Source organism: Macaca mulatta, chromosome 12 (assembly GCF_049350105.2).
Source record: "Macaca mulatta isolate MMU2019108-1 chromosome 12, T2T-MMU8v2.0, whole genome shotgun sequence".
Classification (NCBI taxonomy): domain Eukaryota; kingdom Metazoa; phylum Chordata; class Mammalia; order Primates; family Cercopithecidae; genus Macaca; species Macaca mulatta.
This window is the reverse complement of record NC_133417.1, coordinates 71,831,907-71,855,394: the sequence shown is the minus strand read 5'-3', so window position 1 is coordinate 71,855,394 and position 23,488 is coordinate 71,831,907. Positions and strand designations below refer to the sequence as shown.

General features: G+C 36.6%; 1 protein-coding gene across 2 annotated transcripts in view; it reads right to left on the bottom strand.

Annotated features, from left to right (window-relative positions):
- Window positions 1-2,192, bottom strand: part of XIRP2 (xin actin binding repeat containing 2) — a 342,362-nt gene extending 340,170 nt beyond the window's left edge. For both annotated transcript variants that reach the window (XM_015110283.3, XM_028830809.2), the window contains exon 1: window positions 1,776-2,192. In XM_015110283.3, the coding sequence (XP_014965769.3) occupies window positions 1,776-2,180 (405 nt within the window). In that variant the 5' untranslated portion in view covers window positions 2,181-2,192. The remainder of the gene's footprint in view (window positions 1-1,775) is intronic.
- Between the last annotated feature and the right edge of the window lie 21,296 nt (window positions 2,193-23,488).

The following is a 23,488-nucleotide window of genomic DNA, read 5'->3' as shown; positions in this document are numbered from 1 at the left end:
TTTCATACATTTATGGAAATACTATATTATGACACAGAACCTTAGAATATTTAAAACAGTATGTTACATAAACTAAATTTATCTCATTTTTACAAGGCAAATGGTGGTTTTAATATATCTGGTTCTTTTCATAATTATTTGTATAGTTACTAGATGGCAAACCACCTATCATGCTAAATATTACTAATCTCACATTTAAATCAGAAACGATTATTAATGTTTTATTATACTATTGTTGTATATAAGCAGTTGCATCTCATCCAGATGAGAGAGGTTATATTACATCACTTATATAGATGACTTTTTCTACCTTTGGTCATTTCTTTTGTCAGTTATCTTGGGCAAATGTTCAAAATTATTACAGTAAAGTCAACAGAGATTGAGTGGAAATTATTTTCTGTGGCTTTACTTTTCTTAATTTATAAAGATAAAAAATAAATGACACTGTAACTATCTTTGTTGTATACCCCAATCCCTAAACATTCATCTAAAAGATATAAAAGTATAAACAAAAAGGATTGCACCTGTGAAAAAGAAAAAGAAAATCTTCAAATCAGGGATCAGCAAATCGTTGCATGTTTTAAGAGATCCTCTAGTCTCAACATAACCTCATAAATATAACTTCATATCCCTTATTATCATTAAACAAATTAGAGTTACTTGATGTTCAAAGAAGGGTAGCTTACTACATATTTCCCAATAACACAACTGGAAGCAAAAGTTAGCAAAACAATTGATTTTCAAAAATTTTCTACTTCTGTGATGCCTTCTATGAAGGCTGTTTATCCATTAACAAGAATAGGACTGTGTACCTTCCTGATAAAACTGTCATTAGGTGAAAACCAAATAAAACAAGAGACAATCAAGCAAGCAAAGAAACAAACAAACAAACAAACAAAGTGTGGAGTTTGCTTTCTAAAGGAAAACCTGAAATCATTTATTAATTCTTTGTAAAATTCAGCTATAATCTCTATTATGTGCAGGCCCTAATGAGTGTAATAAATTTAAGTAATTCTAGTTGAAATAGTAGTTGCTTTTAATTACCACAAAAGTATAAATGTGGTCTTAGTTAATAATGTTGCTAATCCTGTTTCCTGAATTTGGCTAAATGCCCTCTTTAGCTAATAGACATATTTTATATGTGACATTATAATATACCATAATCACTGAGGAATGATCATCATCTACCACAAAATATTCCAGACTCTACGCTTAGTGTTTAAAATATGTTACCTATAATCTTCATAAGATCCATGTAAAGTAACAGATTAAGACATTTGTATTTCTAAGGTTAAGTGTCATTCAGCTAGAGAAGTTAATGGCAGGCTTTAGGATTAAAACCTAGATCACTGTGGTTCCAAAGCCTTCATTTATTCCATGTCAGCATCATTACTGATAAATCCTCATAGAGCTTTGGCTAAAAGCAATACCATTTGTTAAATGTTTGAGGTACAAAGGGTGGTTAGAAATTGCTCCTGCCTCTAAGGAATTTACAACCTAGTTGAAGAAATTGGGCACATACATACAGAAACATCAACATAAGAGGGCATATCAATATTGTTTTTATGGAAGTAAAAGGAAGTCAAGTCCACATTGAAGCAGACTATAGAGAAAATTAATAGGAGAGGATGTCACATTTCACACTGCATTACATATTGGCTTCAGGACATCTGTCTAGAATCCTGGTGGGGGGAAAGATTACATGCTTAGTAATAAACGGTAGGCTAGGCAAGGAAGTCATATGTAAATATTGACTCTCAATAATGGCTCCTTACCTTTCCTCCATGTTCAGCTGATTTGTTTCCACTCTTAGGAGCCTCAAACACACTTCTCAGCTCATCGAGGGCAATGGAAAAGCGCTCAATCCTGCGCCGACTGCTCAGGGAATCCTCCTTCAGCACTTCTGGCCGACCATATTCCCTGGTGGTGTTACTCTTGTCCACAGAATCCTTCCCTTCAGGCTTCGAGCTCAACGTCAATTCCCCTGAGCAGGGCAGACTTGTGGGATCCAAAGGTTCAGGTGCTGATACTACTTCTTCTTCAGGCTCAAGCAATTTGCTTTCCTGAGGTTGGAGAATTGTGCAACGGCTGTCCCTGGGATAACACTCACTTCTCTGATAATCACAAGATTCCCATTTCTGCCGCAGGAGGTTGAGGGAGCCCTTCTGCATTGGGAACATGGATGGGTCCAGGTTGTCCTGCAATATCAAAAATCCTTTTATCAAAGATACACTCAAGAGTCTCAGTTATTTTCAGACTCAAAATACTCTAGGAGCACCAGCTCTTGGGGTTTGAGTCTTAGTGAAGAAATCCAGCTTTCCTATACAATTCCATACAATTTCTGGCTCTTCACCCCACAAAGTTATGTAAGTTAAACTAGAATTACACAAATTATGGAGAGGTGTGGTTTGTATAGCCATGGCTATTTGAATATAAAGAAACAAAAGCAAAGAACACATGACTTTCTTCCATTTTCCTTTTATCTAAAATCAGCCAACAATTATTTAAAATAAAAAATTTGGACAGTGTTACTTCATTGTTTAGTATATTCTAAGAAAAGGGCAATTTAAAAAGTCTAAAAACAAAGTAAAGTGGTTCATTTCCTGCCTGCAACAGTTCAAAATTTCCTTTGGAATTACTGGTTTCTGTAAAAGTCTTACTTCAGAAGTAGTAGACTAAGAGTTAATAATTATTAAGTTTTTGTTCTCAGGCAAAACACTTTGATAATGACTTTACATGTATACCTCATTTTAATCCTAATATTATCACAAAGAGTTAATTGCTACTATTATTACTATTTTGCAGGTAAGAAAATTAAATAGTAATTTGCCCAGGATTCTGAGTGACAAAGCCTGGATTTGAAATACATCTGTGGAACTCCAGGATCTGCCCTCTTAACCAGTGGAGTTTATCTTTTGTACTTTGAGTTTTCAATTCTCATCTCAGTGAGACTGACTGGAATTTCACCTTGTTTTAGAGCGTTTTCTGGTACGATAAGGAAGAAAAAAAATGGCAAAGTGTACTCTTACCAGAAACACACACACACACACACACCCCACATACACACACACACATCATGAGCAGCAAGAATTATATGCTAGCATGAATTTTTGCCACAGAAATAGCTACTTCCTGTTCTAACCCAAAGATTCTGCACTGTACGTTTGGGGCTTTAAAACATTAAATTTTGTTTTTGAAGGATCAGACATTTTCCTGGAAAAGTATCAGCGCAGTGGGTCTGGTCAACAATATGTCAGATGAAGGCTTAGAAATGTCTCAGAAGGTCACCTAACACAATAGCTCCATATTTCTTTGACGACCAGCCACATTATGAAAAATATCTTATACACGAGGACTCAGTGCACAAATTAGATTAATAAAAGTGAATATAAAAGAAATAAACTTTGTGTTCATTAAACAATAGTTTCCCTAATTATGTGAACTGCCTGGTGATATTTTCTACTCTGAACTCCTTCACTTTTAAAGATAATGTGTGCTGCCCACTAAATTGACGTAATGATATAGTAATGTTTCATGGATTGCTGGGTAGCTCCATGCTTACAGCAGAAGTTCAGTCCCAGGTTGGGTTTTACTAGCTGTGTGACCTTGAAAAATTTTCACTGGTAGAATATACATCATGGTTTTATTTTGAGAAATAAATTTGATAATGCATATAAAGCTTCTATTGTGTATTCAACACCCCAATAACTGTTAAATCCACACCCAGCTGTATCTCTGGCTAAAGAATCACTTTAATCACTCAAATATTGATGCTATACCTGAAATTCCTAGATAGGAGTGCTTGGAAGAAGAAGTGGGGGTATTTTAAGACACAAAGCCATAGACTGAACAGACTGGAAAATTTGGCCTAAATAATATTGCCAACTAGTAAGTTTGAATTAGTCACTTATTATAGAAAGTCTCAATAAAACAGTATATCAAAGAAGACCTGAATATCTGTTTGGAAAACTGATCAGCATATGTTGAGAATTTAAACAACATATGTTGTTAATGTCTATGTCTCATGTGTGGATGACAGAAAAGACCACATTAACATGGGAATGGTTGAGACACTGTCACAGCTGGTAGGAGTGACCTCACGAGGTTATTTAATGAAAGACTTGTTTTTGAGCCAACTGTACGTAGTTGGAAAGGGAAAGCTGAGAGGCAGAAAAACTGGCAAGTTGGGGAGCAAAGTCATTTTCTCCTGTAGAAAAGGAAATCCTAATAATGGAAACTGATTTGGAACATCTGTTTCTGGATCAAGTTGGAATAGACATACTTCTTTCTTTCAATGTCTCCTACTAAATACAGCTAAAACCCCTAGAAATTGGACACATGAAATAAACATAAGAGGACTTTGAAAAGTAGAGAGAAGGCAAACTGCCTAGGAATGTTGGGACCTAAGGAACAATATGGCGGTGAATTCCCAGGGATTTCTTTTTGCTTCATATATACAGAACTGGTGGTGGGAAGAACCAGTAACTCAGAAAATCCTAGTGGGGAAGAAAATGAAATTGCCCTGGGAAAACCTGCTTTCTCTAGCCAAATAAGCTGAAAAGTGTCAGCCTAGAAAGACAGGACACTTCTAGGCCATAAGTACCATATTCCAGGGCAAACAACATGAAAAACCACAACTAAACCCTTACTCCCACCCACAAAGGCTGAGTGGTAAGTCTAAACTTCTGGCTTTTTGCCCCTTGCTGTCTCTCTCTCCAACTACCTTCATATTAGAGAAGACTGAGTCGGGGGCCAGGATTTTTGTTCCCACTTGATGGTAACGGGGCTCCTCTAGAAGATGTCAGTGGAAGCCATGTGAAGATCCTGTACTTCTACCCCGCCTAGCAGTATCAAGATCTTCTCCTCTTCCCTTTGTGTGTCAGAGGACAGAGCTGGTAATTAGAACTTTCTCCATCATCCACTGGTATTGAGAGCTTCCTTCTGGCAATTATGTCAGTGGAGGCTACAAGGAGAGCAATAAAGAGGGGCTTCCCAATTTTCCAGCCAGCAGGGGTGATGGCCTTGGAGGAATAATGGAGAGCCCAATATCCCACCTCCACAAAACAGTCATTGAACACCCTTCTTCAGGGAGTCAAAGGTCAGAAATATATGAGTAAGATGCAGAGTTTCACAACATAATTGACAAAATATCCAAGATACACTTGAAAATCATTCATATCAAGAGCCACCAAAGACCTAAACCAAAGCAGAAAACAATCAACTGACACCAACACTGACATGATACAGATGTTTCAATTATCTCGCAAGAATTTTGAAGTAGCCATTACAAGATTGCATTAGTGAATCAAAAACATGATAGAAACAAAAGTGAAAAAGTGGAAAGCCTTAGCAAAGAAATAGAAGACATAAAGAAGAAACAAATGAAAATTTTAGAAGTGAGATAGAAATAACCAATATTTAAAAACTCATTGGATGGACTCAGCAAAATAAAAAGGGCAAAAGGAAAGGATCAGTGAATTTGAAGATACAATGATAGTAAGTATCAAATCTGAACAAAACAGAGAATATAGAGTGAAAGAAGGATAGAAACTAAGAGATAAGTTGGACTATAAAAACAATCTAAAATTCATGTCATTGGATTTCCAGAAAAAGAGAAAGATGGTGGGACTTAAAAAATACTCCAAAAAATTCATGGATAATTTTTTCCAAATTTGGCAAAAGATACAAAACCTGTAATTCAAGAAACTGAGGTAACCACCAAGACACATCATAATCTAATTTCAGGAAACAAAATAAAAAAAAATCATGGTAGTCACTACTCCCAGTTTTATTCCCATTGTAGAAGATGGGAAACAAAGACAGTACCAGCATTCACATTGCACGGTGGCATAGGATGGTAACGCACTGTGCTGCAAAATTCACCATTACGAATAAGCAACATACCAGTGTCAGTTTTCAATCTATTCCCTCTCAGTTCCAAAAAGCAATAAGCAAGAAATGACACCTTGCTTATACAGAGAGAACAATCTGAATGACAGCAAATTTCTCATCAGAAACCACGAAGATCGGAAGGCAAGGGCACAATATTTTTCAAGTGTTAAAATAAAATAACTGCCAACTCCAAATTCTATATCTAACAAAATGATGTTTCAATAATGGAGAAAAAATAAACACATTCTCAGACAAAGGAAAACTAAGAAGAATTTGTTGCTGGTAAACCTATCCTAAAAAATTGGCTAAGGGGTATTCTTGAATGACAAAGAAATGGAAGAAGGAATCTTGAAATACTTGAAATATCAGGAAGGAAGAAAGAACAGAAAGAGGAAAATCATGAAGAAATAGTATACAATCTTTCTCCTCTTGTATTTTCTAAATTATGATTGAAGGTTGAATCTACGAGCATAATAGTGTCTGATATTCTCAATATGTGTGGAGAAGTTAACCAACACAATTATATTATAAACTAGGGAGGGCAAAAGGATAAAGGAGGTAAAGTTTCTATACTTCATTCGAACTGCAAAATGTTAATACCAATAGACTGTGATAAGCTTTACATGTATAACACGCATTTAGGGGAACTACTAAAACTCCATCATACTTGAGGTGTGTTACAAAACACTGTAGCTAAATATTTAAGTAACTCATAGAAAGACATGAAAAATGAAAGAGAGAAACATACAACAGAGGGAACAGAGAAGACAAACTGAAATCTCAGACTTAAGCCCAATAATTTCAAATATTACATAAAATGTAAATGGCCAAACCATAAAAATGAAAAGACCGAGATTGTGGGGTGGATTAAAAACATTATTCAGCTATCCATGTAAGGGTGCTATTCTAAGTGAAAAAAGCCAATCTCAAAAGGTCGTATACTATAAAATACCATTTCGATAACATTCTTGAAATGACAAAATTGCAAATGTGCAGAACAGATTAGTGGTTCTCAGGGATTGTGAATGGATGGGACGTTTTGGGGTAGGCTTCACTACAAAGGGGCAACACAGGGAGATCTGTGTGGTAGTAGGAAATTTCTGTGTCTTGATTGCTGTGGTGGTTACAGGAATCTGCATAGGCGACAAGTGGCACAGTACTAGTAGTGTATATAGTGCCAATTTCAATTTCCTGATTTTTATAATGTACTCTAGTTATGTAAGATGGAATTATTGAAGGAAACTAGATAAATCATACAAAAGATCTCTCTCTACTATCTTGCAATGTCCAATGAATCTATAATTATTTCAAAATAAAATGTTAAAAACTAAACAGATAAAAAAGTGATTTGGTAGTCACTACTCCAAGTTTTACTCCAATTGCAGGAGAAGGTGGGAAACAGACAGTAGTACCAGCATTCACACTGTGCAGTGGCATAGGATGGCAATGCATTGTGCTGCAAGATCCACTGTTATGAATAAGCAACATAACCTGTGTGAGTTTTCAATCTGTTACCTCTCAGTTCCAATGCACCCTTCAACATATGTTCCTTGATAAATAACTGAATCCCTTTAAGCACTTCTCATTTAATGTGAGCACAATGTTTAGCTTTCTTCGCAAACACTGGAGGGACATTGCAAGAGGAAGAGGCTTCCTGCAATTTCCTACCTGGGGGTATCAGCAGTCATGAGCATGAGAACAATGTGGAACCTGCTCAACTGTAGCCATAGAATGATCTTATAGCCTGGGCCAGGAAATAACTTCTCTACAGCTTCCTTCTCATGGAAACAAACCATACAGCTGCCTGTGTCTGGAGGGTCACATAGGGAGCAGCTTTGGATTCTATAAGCCCCTGGGTATCCTGCATGCCACCTGCATGTGTCCTAAGAGATAAACTCAGATCTGCTTCTCTCTCTGCAAGCCCCCACATAGCCCATGTGCTTTGAAAGCCTATTGCCTAGAGAGGTGCTCCAACCCCCACTGCATGGCCTTGCCACCAGCTGCTGTCTGCTTGGTCTGCCTCTGAAAGGTGGTCTATTGCTAGTCTGGAAACTCCAGGTCAGCTCTAGCCTGGCTAAACCAGCAAGCTTTCTGTTCTCCAGTGGGCTGAACCACACCTTCTCCATGAAAGTCTGGATCCTTTGCCAGTTTGTCTTTCCTTGGTTGCTCTCCCTCAGCCTGAGGCTAGTGAATTGACTTTCTTTGTAGCTAATACCTATTCTTGTATCATAGTTGTTAATTCTTTATATTAACTTATCTTGTTTAACTTACATGTGGCTTCTTTCTCCTGATTGGGCCCCAGTTGCTACAATACTCTTGCATAATCCGCTCTCTAATTCTAACAGTAGGTCACGGTGATATGTTTTCAGTATTGTCAATGGTGATGCATGCCACCATTCCCTCTATTACTAACAGTTTTGCCATGGGACATGAGATTGGAGAAACTCTTCTTCCCATATTCCCTGATCAGGGAATGACAGCAACAGGGCAGAAGGCACACTACCCAAGGGCCATTGAGTGCTATTCTTGCAGAATGTTTTCCGGAAACAGTGCAGAAAAAATTATTTGGAAAAATTAAGAAGCAGAATAGATATCCCATTCTGGGAGAATTACAACATGTACACCCTCGTTAAATGCTTTGAAAAGTCTTTCAGAAAGAAGCACAAGGACATTCGTGTGTTGCTTAATGTTCTGAGAAATGTATTGTTTGTCAATTTCATCCCTGTGAGAAGATCACAGAGTGTACTTACACAAGCCTAGAGGGTAAAGCTTACTACACATCTAGCCAATATGGCACAGCCTTTGCTCCTAGGCTGAAAGCTCTACAGCATGTTATTGTACTGAATGCTGTAGGCAGTATAACACAATAGTATTTGCATATCTAACCATAGAAAAGGTACAGTAAAAATACAGTATAAAAGATAAAATGTATTATACCTGTATGGGGCACTTATCATTAATGGAGCTTGCAGGACTAGAAGTTGCTCTGGGTGAGTCAGTGAGTAAATGCGAAGGCCTAGGAGATTACTGTACACTCCTGCTGTAGACCTTATAAACATTATATATACATAGGCTACATTAAATTTATAAGAGATTTTTCTTTCTTCAATAACAAATTAACTTTAACTTACTATAGCTTTGTTACTTTATAAACTTGTTAATTTTAAAAACTTTTTGACTCTTTTGTAGTAACAGCTTAAAATCCTAAACACATTGTACAACTGTAGAAAATTTTTTCTTTATATCTTTCTTTTATAAACTTTTTCTAACTTTTTTTTACTTTTTAAACATTTTTATTAAAAACTAAAACACATACATTATTAGCCTAGGACTACACAGGGTCAGGATCATCAATATCACCGTCTTTCACCTCCAATATCACTATCTTGTCCCACTGGAAGGTTTTCAGGGGCACGAACATGAAACGGAGCTGTCATCTCCAGTGATAATAATGCCTTCTTCTGGAACACCCACTGAAGGCCCTGCCTGAGGCTGTTTTGCAGTCAATCTTTTACATATATCTTTTAAATTTTTAGAAAAAGTATGGTCTAAAACAACAATTATAAAAACGTAGTATAGTAAATACTGGGCAACAGGGATTTTTTTCCTCCATTATAGTCTTGGGGGACCACCACCGTATATGCAGTCTGTCATTAACTGAAGCATTATTATGTGGCATAGAACTGTAGTTCAAAGTTGTCCTTAACTTATTTGTCAAGGGAGCCTTTTAGCATAAATTGCTCATAACATCCACAGGTGCAGTCTTCCATTAAAGACATTTTGATAAATGTAGAAATAAAGCAAAATCCACTAATTATAAAAGGCAAGCCTCTGTTTTCTTCTTAGTGTAACCATGTAGTAGTCATGACTTTGGCAAGTTTTTTTAAAGTATTTGTTAATCACTATTATATTTAACAAGCAATTTTTTGGTATTTGTATTCTATTAGAAATCAGCTGGCATCTGTTAAAGACCACATGATAAGTTGTAACATTTGTATATAAAATGAGAAGACTTTCCCAGCATTCAGAGAATTGCATGCTGTCAGAATCTGGGTATGAATGAACAGAGGGTGATGGCTGTGTATATTAAAATATAGTTCCAAAAGTCATTTAATTTTAAAAAGATTCAGCTGAAATGAATATCCAAAGGGACTACATAGGTGGCAGGTAGTGATCCTGCTGCAAAGGTTGCCAACAGGATATGGCATCCCTTTCTTTCCAATTGAGGAAAGCAAACTTTGATTTACGCGTAATTTACTTCTGTTCATGGATCCAGAGACCTGTTGCTGGCTATGGTGGGACCCATCTACCACCTTATTTATCCTCCTGGGGGAGCAATCCTCAAGAACAACTTGAGTGCAGGTGGTTGTCTTTGCTAAGTTAAGCATCAGTATGTGGAGTTATTGAGACTGAGATATACCAAGGCAGACCGAGGTAGGATGAAATAAAAAATTGCCGTGGAAGCTGCAATAACCTGAAGGATTAACCAATAACCTGAAATGAAGCATCGGGGCATAATACAACCAATGTGGACATTTTAATAAAAACGTTTTGCAGTATTGCATATGGCACATAACATGTTTTTGCTTCTAACTAAAGTAGTAAACTCTGTATTTTTCCTTGTTAGGAGTTGGCTTGGGTACTTTCAGAGATTTTCATCCATAATTCCCCTCCTTCATCCTCTCTCCAGGATTTAATCCCTGTGTCCTTTTAGTCTCTTGCATTTCTTATTTTCTCTCCTGCCACAGGACCTTTGCAAATACTGTCTTTCTGCATAAATACTCTTCTCTCTCCTGTTCTGTCAGTATCCAGTATTTATCCTTCTGTTCTCACCATAAGGCATGACTGCCTCAGGGAAGCATTCCTGACTTACCAAAGATGTTATAGCTCACTATTTTAGCACCCTCAAAATCTGTTCTTCGTGGTTCACATTGTCAAAACTACAATTTCACATTTGTTTATGTAGCTATTTTACTAATGTCTGTTTCCTAACTTGAAAATTCTATGTTGGCGAGGTGCATCCCAGTTTGTGTTCAGTAGTTTATCCTTCACTTCTAACACACTGCCTGGCACAAAGCTGGGGCTCAATTAACATTATTAGAATGAAAGGTACAATGCCGAAAATAGTAGGTTTTCACTATAACCCATCTTATGTATAAACATATTTTTTCTTCTCATACTGGAATTAACTAGAATTCATATATGGAGCAATAGTTCCCCTGGGATTCACTCCGACTCAGTAAATATTAAAAGCAACTCAATTAGTGCATTTTTAGTAAGTACCTGAGGTGATTTTAAGGAAGGTGGCCTGAAATATATACTTTGAGAAACACTAATAAAGAGAGTAATAGTTTACATGGACTTAAGAAAGGAAATCTGCCAAGATTTAGTAAATACATGAGCTGACATTCACGTTAGGATTCCAAAGAGTTTATTTCACATTGCTGCCAGGTGATCTGCTATCTTGTGTAAAAGAGTATCAGGTCTTCAGAGAGAGAATTTGTAAGTAAGGGAAGGAAAGAAACCCTTGGTCAAAGCTAAGTTGTCTATGTATTAAAGACTGCATGTTTACAAAAGTGTTCTACTATTTTGTGATCTTGGTTATTGTAAGAGTTATCTCCTGCCTCTATTATTGTAACATTGAGTTTATGTCTAATTATAACGATAACGTTAGGTTTGTGGCCCATTGTATTAAACAAAAAGAAAGACCACAGTGATTTTGCCTGTCAAGCATACCAATCTGCTCAGAGAAAAATTATCTTTGACTAAGTCTCGGGGAGAAGAAAAATTACCAAATGCTTCCCTGTTCCACTGAAAGTCCCTAAAGTTAAATTTTAAACAAGCTTTGTAAATAGTCTCATATGGTTGATTTACTAAGATTTCCTATAAGTCATAACTCTTGTTTCTTGTATTTGAGAACATGCTTTGGTATACTTCTCTACTAACAGCATTTCAAGTTTAAAGCATAGTTATATATCAATCTGAAACACATTTTCAAATCTAAGAAATCTATGATTATTACAGAATGATAGCAAATGAAGAGTTTTAAACAGTCTGACACATGGCAAGATTGACAATGGCACTGACACTTTTGATCTCTATTTTTAAAAGGGAAAATGTGCCCACAAATAATAATTTAATAGGAGAATATTCTTTAATATATGCAAATGTGCCTTGCAGGGTTTTAATAGTCATTACAGATAGTAAAAACGGAAATGCTTCAAAGTGAGGGGGATGTTTTACTAAATGGTGGTCTGGCCACACAATGAAATGATGTAGCCATGTGAAATGGTGAATATAAAGACAATGCAGAACCGATGAAAGCAGTATGTGATTTAAAATTGAGTAAAAAGAGACGCAGAAAGGAATGTATTGCATGACTTCAAAATATATGCATATGTTCAAGAACTGAAAGTATTTTTTTTAATGCAAATACTTTTTTTGGTATATTGGGATTGAGGCAGTTGGCTTTTCTACATTTTTGAAGAGAAAATAAATGTCATCTTTATCAGCATTGGTTTAAACTGTCTACTTCCTTTCACAGAAGGAAAATAATAGCTTTTTAAAACAATTATGGATTTTTCTGGAATATTTTTAAAGTTTCCATCAATTACTCTAATATTTATAGCATCAAATTCCAATATTCTCACTTTTCACTACCAGAGAATGACCAGTGAAGGTAATTTAAACCCAAGAGTCAGTTTACTGCAGTCATCTCTGTTTTAAATTACAGCACACGCAAACCCTCTCTAGAAGCAGCATGCGATCCCTCTCTTTTCCCTCTGGTGGTGTTGTGTGTGTGTGTGTATGTATATAACTTATATATTATAACATATCATAGAAGTTTTATTTCTATATATGTATATATATGTGTGTGTGTGTGTGTGTGTATATATATCTCTTCTATGAAATGATCTCTGAGCCTGACTGCAAGTGATGTCATTTTTCATTGCTCCAAAATTGTGGCATATTCTATGTCAAGTAACCCATCAAAGGTTATTGCAGAAAAGAACACCAACTTCAGCTCTGGGAACCTGAGAAGCCTCAACATATTTGCTGTGGGGACCTGGATGGAAAGCCTTTCACTAAAATGTACAGGAAGCCTCTCCTCAGATGCAGGCAGCTGAAGTTCTGCAGGAGGGTGTTTAGCCTTGTTTTACTCTGTGCAATAATTTTTAAAGTTGGCTTTGAAATTCTGACAACACAGCAGGCTGCAAAGGGTCTGGGTTGCATGCCAGAGCTGTTTCATAGAATAATTTCGGTCATAAAGCAATTGACTTTTTTCATGAAAGATCAACACATGTCTCTTTTCATTCTCATTGTTTCTGTGATTTCTACCTGCTCTCTTTCCCAACACCCATCATCTTCTGGCCCAGTGTGCTTTGGAGATCACAGCATTTTCTGAGGCCCTTTAAACATGACTTTAAATATTTTTTCAGGTATAATTCAACAAGTACAATACCAACTAGAATTCTAAAATATTTTTGTTAATCAGAATGAAGGGTCTGCCAATTTGAGAATAAAAAAACATCAGAATGGAATAAAAAGATGTTGGATAGAAATTTTTCCAGTGGGTTTTTCATCTTTGGAAACTACAACATGTGTCTGAAGGGGTAAAATATTTGCAATATAATTCTAGCATACTGCAAAATAGTAGCTGATGATCCCAATAAGATGACAGAGCAGACGAAGATTGTGAGGATTGTGAGGCATATCAGCATCAGCAAGCTGAAGGTTCAAACTACAAAACAAAGGGTTTCCAAGAACCTGCCAAATTTATGTTGTCACTAAGCCAGATTCTCTGCCAAGGAAATCCTCAGTCTTGCAACTGCAGAAAGCAAGTTAAGGTTAGGTAAATATCTCAAACTAGCACCTTCTGACAAGGGTAAGAATCCCAAGGATTATGTTTATACTGCTAATATTAGTGTAATTTAACTTATTTTCATGCTTTGGTTCATTTTATGTTACCAAGCATTCAGAATTTTTGTTATGATTGGGAAAGATTATCAGACAATTTTTTTCCAAATAAAGCAAGTAATTGATCTTTTCTGGGAGGGAAATTTTAATTAGTTTTGGCAGATAGTTGCTCAATATCTATCTGATAAGAATGTGAAAGAAATGAGTTAAGAGATTTAAAGAAATGGCATTTTCAATATTAAAGAAAAAACTTAACTAAAGCTTTATTATTAGATACTGTCAATTACATTAACTTTTCTGGCTATACTAGGTTTATCAAAACAATTTTTCTGCCAAAAATGTAGCTAACATAGTACATTACTTAATTTCCCACTAATAAGATGCATGCATAATTCATATATGTAAAAAAGAGATAGGAATAATGCATTTGTTTTTCTTTCTTTTATCTCCTCATTCACATTTATTAAGTGAACCAGCTAAGGCACCTTGCTAAGACAAGTTATTAAAAGAATTTATGAAGTTGTATATTTGCAACAAGCTTATCTTACCGCCATGTCCTTTTCTGTCGAGTTTCTGTCCTGTGACTCAGCTACCACAGTCACGTATCCATTAAAGGAAAACACAAATTTAACAGTTCTTTAACTTACTGATCTCATCTAACTAATGAACATCAAGCATGATGGACATACGTCGCCAGATAGCAGTTACCAGACACCAAATCTCTCATAGCTAGCTCTGGCAGCTACATTATTTAGTAAGTCATGGAAGAGAGAAGCGCACCCTCAACCATAACCCCTGTTTGTGCTCGGTACTCAGCTTACAAGTTTACTAGTTAAAGGCTGATTGAAGCAGCTTTTGTTTCCAAATTCTATAGAACATTAAACTCATCCTTGGTAAAAGGACCCATCTCAGAGTCCCAGAAAACTGTCTGGAGGATATGGGTAATTAGTATTTGACAAAAGAAGAAATTTGTTAAATATTTCATGGATTATCCCAAGCAGGCTGAGTACCAGACAATACCTGTTTTTTAGGACAAACCTGATGTTCTGTCATATGAGCTTCTGCTATACTCACATACAGAGTACATCTGGAAGAAAAGAAGCATGCAAAATTTGCTCTCGTGAAATTTTAAATATGAATCTCAATGTGAATAATAAAAACAAAAACAAAGTTTTAGAGTTTACTATTGAGAGCTGTCAAACAATTATAAAACATAAATCCAGACTTCAGGGTTTTATACTCTGTTCAGATGCTCTGGTTCTCACCTTTTCTGTGTACCAACATCCCCTGAGACGTCCTTAGCACTGCAGATTCTTCAGGGCCCACTAGGGGAGTTTCGGCTAGTTTCAACAGGTCTGGAATTTCAGCTCGGAACTGGCCTTCTTAGAAAGCATCAAGAGGTGATTCTGATGCTCAAAGCCTATGAACCTACCATTAAAAAATAAAACTTAGGGGCCGGGTGCAGTGGCTCATGCCTGTAATCCCAGCAGTTTGGGAGGCTGACGTGGGAGCATCACGAGGTCACAAGATCGAGACCATCCTGGCTAACAAGATGAAACCCTGTTTCTAATAAAAAACAAAAAATTAGCTGGGTGTGGTGGCACGTGCCTGTAATCCCAGTTACTCAGGAGGCTGAGGCAGGAGAATTGCTTGAACCTGGGAGGTGGAGGTTGCAGTGAGATGAGATTTTACCACTGCACTCCAGTCTGGGTGACAGAGCAAGACTCTGTCTCAAAATAAAATAAAATAAAGTAAAACAAAACTAAAAAGTAAATAAAACTTAGCTACATCAGCAGAAATATTAATAAACTGGAGAAGACACAACACCATTCATTAATTCAATACCTGCTTGAGAATTCCTTATTATGGAGAAGGTGCTGTGCTAAGTACTCATAAAGCCTTCATAAAACAACACATACAAACAGAAAATCACAAATGTTGACAAGGGTGTGTAGAAATTGGAACCCCTGTGCATTGATGTAGGCAATGTAAATGATGCAGCTTTTCTGAAGACACTATAGTGGTTTCTTAAAAAATGAAACATACAACTACCATATGACCCAGTAATTCTATATGTGGATATGTAGCTAAAAGCTTTGAAAGTAGAAACTCAAACAAATATTAGACAGCAATGTCCATGGCAGCATTATTCACAATAGCAAAAGCTGGAAACAACCCAAATGCCCCTGTTACAGCAAATGGATAAACAAAATATGGTGTATACATACAATGGAATATTTAGCCTTAAAAAAGGAGGAAATTTTGGCATATAATGCAATGTGGATGAAACTTAAAGATGATATTAACTGAAGTCAGTTACAAATAATAAAATATGTGATTCCACTACTATGTGGTACATAGAAGAGTCAAATTCACAAAGACAGAATATCAAATAGTGGTTACTGGGGACTGAAAGGAGAGGGAAATGGGGAATTTTTTCTTATTAATGAGTACATAGTTTCAGTTGGGGATGCCGAAAGAGTTCTGGAGATGGATTGTGGTGATGATTGTACATCAATGTGAAAGTACTTAATGTCTCTGAGTGGTACACAGATGTTCCTCAATTTATGATGAGACTCTGTGCTAATAAACCCATTGTAAATTGAAAATATCATAAATTAAAAATGCATCTAATAGACCTTGCCCACAGATCATTACAATTTAGCCTAGCTTACCTTAAACATGTTCGGTATACTTACATTAGCCTGCAGAAGGCAAAATCAGCTAAGCCTATCTTAAAATACAGTGTAGAATACATCATGTCATTTATTGAATACTCTACTGAAAGTGCAATGCAAAACGGTTATATGGTACAAATTCAAAATTTGAAGTACAGTTTCTACTAAATGCATGCCACTTTTACACCACCATAAATTTGAAAAATCATTCAATCAAACCAGTAAGCTGGGGACAGTGCATACTTAAACATGTTTAAAATTGTAAATTCCATGTTATGCATATTTTACCACAAGAAAACAACTGACAAAAACATGTCGTTAAAAATCATGAAAACAGTGATCAGGAAGTGTAGAATGTATACTGATAAATGTCTGTTATGATAAAATAAATTAAAATAGGCTTCCTAATGAAGAGAATTTTTGTACATGTTGAATGCAAATGGATCCAACCTCTGGTGCCTCTCCTCTCCACCCTCCAACACACAAAAATTAAAGGGAAATTGCAACTTGGTAATTGGTTATATAACACAAATATCAGCTCATCTGAGACATGACAGTAGATAGAATCAGATATTGCTAAAATTTTCTCAGTAAGGAGAAAACCATTTATAAGATTTTTTCCTTGAGCAATGAAAAACAATAACAAAAATAAAATTAAAATTACATCTTTATTCAATAAAGACATGACATTGAGACTGAGAGGGGTGCAGTTGGATGACATGAAAATATGGATGTCCTGCTTATAGTGTGGCAGCAAAAACTACAAAAGTGGATCTTACCACGCCAAGACTGTTGTCTCTCATACGGTTTGGCTCTGTGTCCCCACCCAAATCTCATCGCACACTGTAATTCCCATGTATCAAGGAGGGACCTGGAGGGAGGTGATTGGATCACTGGGGTGGCTTCCTTCATGCTGTTCTCCTGACAGTGAGTGAGTTCTCATGAGATCTGGTGGTTTTAGAGTGGCAGTTCCCCCTGTGCTCCTGCTCTCACCTGCCACCGTGTAAGATGTGCCTTGCTTCCCCTTCTCCTTCTGCCATGATTCTAAGTTTCCTTAGGCCTCCCAGCCATGTGTAACTGTGCATCAATTACCTCTTTCTTTATAAATTTCCCAGTCTCAAGTATTGTTTATAGCAGTATAAAAGTGGACTAATACAGTTTTTTTAAAAAAGAAAACATATATATATATCTCACAGTTTATTCTCTAAGTGTAATGGCCATAGTAGAAAGCGTGAAACAGTCTGACTTTTCCAAAACTTCCACTTCTTTACCCTTATGTGTTCTGGACCCCTGGTCTGAGGGGTGACATCAAATGTTCTGGTTCCTATTTTGAGACACTGATATGGATAATGAAGATTGACAATCTACAATCCCTGGTGGATGTCACGAAGATGCTCAGGATGAGACACCATTGTAGTCTCTTGGGGAAAATACACATTAGGTTAGATCCAGGTGGTGCTGCTGCAGTTGCCAGAGCTGCAATGCCTAAAGGAGGGAGGACGGGAGGCCACAAAAGCCAGGAAGTAAAGGAGCCCTTAGGAGGTCGACACACAGCTCCAGGCTGAGAAGCAGAAGGCCATGGAAGAAGAAGAACAAGGAGAAGAAGGTGGAGATAGGGCTTACCCCAAAAAGAAGAAATCCAGACTCAGATGAGAATTAAAATGAAGAAAATGACTACCAGCAAAAGTGCAAAGACATGGAAGGACTCATCAACATGAAGAACCCCAAGCAGGTAGGACAGACAACCAGAAAGGTCAAACAAGTGGATCTGGACAGGTTAAAGGAGCTTTTTAGGAGAAAATGCACTAGCAGAGAAGACAGAGCAAGCCAAGGCAGGCCTCGCCTGGCTACTGATCATCTGGAAACAGTGGGAGAAGGCTGCCAGAAAGAAGTGGAGAGGAAAGCAAAATACGGTGCCACATTGTTGGGAAAAAGAACAAGGTTGTTCTCCTTGTATAAGCAAATGCCACCTGCAGGAGGAGAGGCCAGGGACCTAGGCCAGGATCTCTGCTGTGTCTCACCTACCCTGTGCCCTGGTACCACTGCAGCAGCCCTTCAAGGCCAGAAGCCCCCATGGCCTGGGGCATCCTCTTCATCTTGGCACAGAAATTGTTTAGGGGGGTGTCTGGGGGTGAGTGAGGGGAGAGTGGAGGAGGGACAGCTGTTACCTCTGAGACAGAAAGATGCAGGAGAGCATTTCATATGTAACAATGTGAATGTTTTTTGCTGTTTTTAGAATTCAGAACCCTTGTTGGGGTGTCTGAGAAGTGGGGTAAGAAGAGCTTCCATTTGTCTGGTAGATTGCATGTTAGTGGGCAGTTGTGCCAGGAGGCAGCTGCTGAGGGGTTTGCAACAACCAGCCCTGGTCTATGTGCCTGAATGCTCATTCAGAGCGGGGCTGTTATCTGCAGGCTCATGCTCCTGTATCCCCGAGGGTCATGGCTTTGTCCCTGGCCAGTCCTCTCTGACTGGACTCAATGGAAGGAAGGAAGAAAGCAGAATTGCCCAAATGCTTTCTTTGGGTGATGCTGTTTTTGTTAAATTTCTTCCTCAGAAGTCCCTATCTTTCAGTGTCCAGAAATATACTATATAGCCAAACTTATGTGCTTTGAGTCTGAGAGATTAACTATTTTTTCCCCTGGGCACATTGCTGCCCCAGATAAAATTGTTTCTCTTAGTTAGAAAAACAAATGAATAACTAGAGTCTAGCAGCAGTGTCTGTCACTAAGTGCTAGCCCGAATTTGTTGATGATGCTGTGATTCTATGCTAATTTAATGTATATTATTTAAAGGAAATGGGGAGAGAGAAAGAAAAGAGCGTCCTGTCAGAAACTATCTAAAGAGAAGCACGTATGTGTAGAAAAAAATTATGAGAGAAGTGGTTTTTTCAAGGAAAATCTTACCTTTTTTTCTAGATGTCCCAATCCCTACCAGATGTTCCCTTTTGTCTGCCTAGAGACCTGCCAGGTTTCTCCAAATAATCCTGACTTCCTGGATACACCCACATGGAAACAGGTTGGGTTCTAGAAGAATTTGTCTGCTCTGTTTCCCATCAGAATCAGATTATCTCATTATTTTGGAACAGGTTAATCTGTTGCAGATGAATTAACGAATGCTGCTGAGTTAGCTATTATCACTTTTTCCTACATATTCTTAAAGGTATGTTTTAACCCAAAGACCCATAGTGACCAAGAGGTCACTATATGGCTGAGCTACACTTTAATTATCACTGTGCCTCAGGTTCCACACATATAAACCTAATATTTAATTCAAAGTCATTTGTGAGGGTTTGGGACACTTGACATTTTTGGATAATGATCGTGAACATGGAGTCCAGATTCAAACCAACTGGCTTCAAATTCCTACTCAAACACTAGTATATGACATTAGATGCATTATTTAACATATCTAAACATTAGTTTCTTCACTTGAAAATTGGGATGATAACAGCATGTTCTAACTATACTGTTGTGAGATGAAAAAGTGAATGAAATCATGTACCTGAAGAATTTAGGATAGTGCTTGGTATGAAGCAAGTGATCAGTGGATGTTAGCTTTTATTAGCAGTATTTAAGTATAGTTATTTGCACCCAAAATGTGCTTAGAGATATCAGTTATCATCTTCTACAAATTGTAGGAGACCACAGTTTCTGAGATTATTTTATTTTATTTTACATATAGTAAACTATATACTATTTCAAATGAGTGAAGTCTTTCTCTTCATAGACTATAATTGCAGAGTCTAATTAACCTCTTGATTCTTATTTGGTCATCTAAGAGCTCTGTATTCCAATCTGGGGTTTTTATACATAAGGGGTTCAGTGATATACTACCAAAGAACAATTTTGATTTTTTTGCATAAAGGAATTCAATAGCAGAAATGCATTTTAATATAATAAATTAAATCTTACATCTGTAATCAATGAATTTTCATACATAAAAATGACCATAAATTATATAAATAACTGCAGTGCTTAGCCAGTATTCAAACTGCAGGTTTCAGAAATCTTGTTTGAAAGCTTAAAATATAGGGCAGTTATGATATGGTATTTGGAGAAGATACAGGGTGTGATATAAAGGTTCGCCTGCAAGGTTAATGTTATAAACTGGTCACATTTTGAACTGCAAATTCTGGTGACTTAATTATTTTTTCAAGACTGCCAAAGTCAATAAAGAACAATTAGCTCAACATCTATGAACTTAAAAAGGACTTAGGCATTCTGCTATATTAAAAAGACTAAATGCAGTACTTATCTTAGTGTGTTTCTTGTTTCTACTCTGGGAAGATTTTAAAAAAAGATAACTTTAGAAATTATAGACCTGTCATCACCACTACTTAGTTGAAAACTTACTGAAACATATCATCAAAAAATCAATTTTCAAGCACCTAGAAAATCATGGGTTACTGGGTAAAATCTCCTTGGCATTGTGAAAAATAAATCCTGTCAAATCAACTTAATTTCCTTCCATGACAGAGTGACAAAAACAGTAGACGCAGAAAACTTGATAGACAAAATATATCCTGACCAAAGTCAGGCAAATTCCACATAACACAGAGGGAAAATACAGTTTGGGTGACATTTTGTCTTTGTTCAGTACTCCTATTGAGTAACTATGCTGAATATATCTGGAAGTGATACTCAGCTGGAATATCGGATATGTAAGGTGACTGGTTAGATATAAAGATGATAGCATTCAAGACTAAGTTGTGGCAGGGCTGATTCTCATTATTTTAAACAAAATATTATCAGTAATTATGAAAAAACAAGAATCAGCATCATTTTGCTACTTCTGCTTAAAAAAAAAAAAGCAATATCCCCAACAGAAAAGGATGTGTAGAACCATAATGCCCATGTAATGTTGCAATGGCACATATGGGGTTTGGAGGCCCAGGAGAGTGAAGATTAATGGCATGAAACCAGGCATGCCTTTGAGTCAATGCTTCTAACCAGTGAGGGATCCGTTTTTACTTTTGAGCCCAAATGTTTCTTCTCGTAAGAAAAGTTTAATGTATCCCTCCATCTCCACAGACTCATTTAACAAAATGACTCATTTAACAAAATGAAAACAGCATGGACAAATAAGAGAGTGACATTTTTAAGAAACATTGGTATAGTTCCTAAGCAGAAAACCAGAAATCTGTGTGTGCATTAAAATAATAAATCACTTAGTAAAAACAATAATTGATTTTAAAGTGAATTTTGAGGAATCCCTTTAGCAGATATTCAAAGTATTTGGAAATAATGATAAAGAACCTGATTTCACTACATTATCATCCCAGCATAGAAGCTTGTAACAGTGGGAGACAGATAAAGACAGCGAGATTTGAAAGAGTAGTAGACACTGTATCAGCAATAGGGTATTTCCTTAGATAAGAGCTTGAAAATAATTTTCATCTCATTGCCAACTCTAATTTTTAGTTGCCACCTGAATAGGCTTGAGAAGTTGCTCTAGGCCCACTCTAAAGAATAAAGAAGTACACCAACTATTCAATTTGATGGGGGTGAGATATTTTGCCCATTCCCATGAAGACACAGACAGCAAGTTTATACTGGAGCCTAACTATAGTATTTATATTTGACTACATAATAAATCCATAGCAAATAGTCATTATTGAATATTTGTTTATTTAGTCTCAGCTAGGCTTTGGTATCTTTATTAGGACTTGAATTAAAGACTTTCTCCTGGTGTTGTTATACATATCTGATCTGGGTAAACTTACCTGGTTGCTGAAGTTCAGATTCTAATGCACTCAGTGTCAACCAGGACCTTTTAGGGCATTGTGTTTTAACAACACTTACTTCTGTTGGGCTGTGCTAAATCATCTAGTCTCAACAAATATTAGACGCTTAGACTTCTCCTACAATACATGTATGAATGGGCCCTCCAGACTGGGTTGGCACATTATTGTAAGAAACTCACTTTTATTTATTAATTCATCCACTTGACACACATAAGATCCAAGATCAGCTGGAAAAAAAGTCACTAGTTATTGAATTAAATCCCATGCAGTCTTTTATTCCCCAGGACCTTATATTTTGGTGTGAGATTCCAGTGAATTAATTTCTGACTATAATTCATTGTTGAAAGTGCTTGGCAGAGGAGTTGTGGAAGTCCAGAGCAAGGATTTTGAATAAGCTCTCATTTGAAAAATTATATTTCTTGCATTAAACCCAAAATATCTCCTAATTTTCCCATTAAGCCTGTTCTAAACCCTGGGGCCATACAAAACGAGTCTAATCCTTCTTCCACATGAAAAAACAATCTTTAAATATTTGAATAAAATTCTAACGGGTCTCTTAAATTTTCTTTTTCTATTCAAGCAAACCATCCACAAATGTACCTTAATAGAAACGCTTTTAATTCTTCCAGTCATCATAGGTCTAACCTGTCCACCAGCAACAATCAGAATTAGTCATGCATTCTCTCAGCACTTTATAGATAAATTGCTTATTTCCATTCTTTAATAGACTGAGAAATGTTAAAAGACAGTTAATATTTTGATTCATTTGTGATCTCCTGTATATTTTACATGGGGCCAAAATCAATTGACTTTAACTGAAAATAAGGGAAAAGGTTTTTTTAAAAAACAATTTGGAAAATAAACATTTGATACAAGATTGTTTGGAAGCATATAGCAATTACAGTGGTAAGTCTAGATTCTTAGGAAAATAAGATATATTGAAGTCCTATTGAAGTATTTATTGTTAATGCCGTGTTTTTACTAGAATTAATTTCTAAATAACTGTGAAGTAGATTGCAATATCCCAGAGTGATATTCTGAATATTTAACAACTACTATCAGATGGACATAATCCTAGTATTAAAGCAGGGTCCTGGAAGCATTGACTATATCTTGGGAAGGTTTAGGAGTCACAAGAAGGACCAGAGGTCATTTACAAAGAATTTCAAAATGATTTTGATATTTTAAAAATCAGTAAGGCAATCATGGTGACTAGTGGCTGAGTAACAGCCTTTGAAACAGAATTTTAGCATTAGTG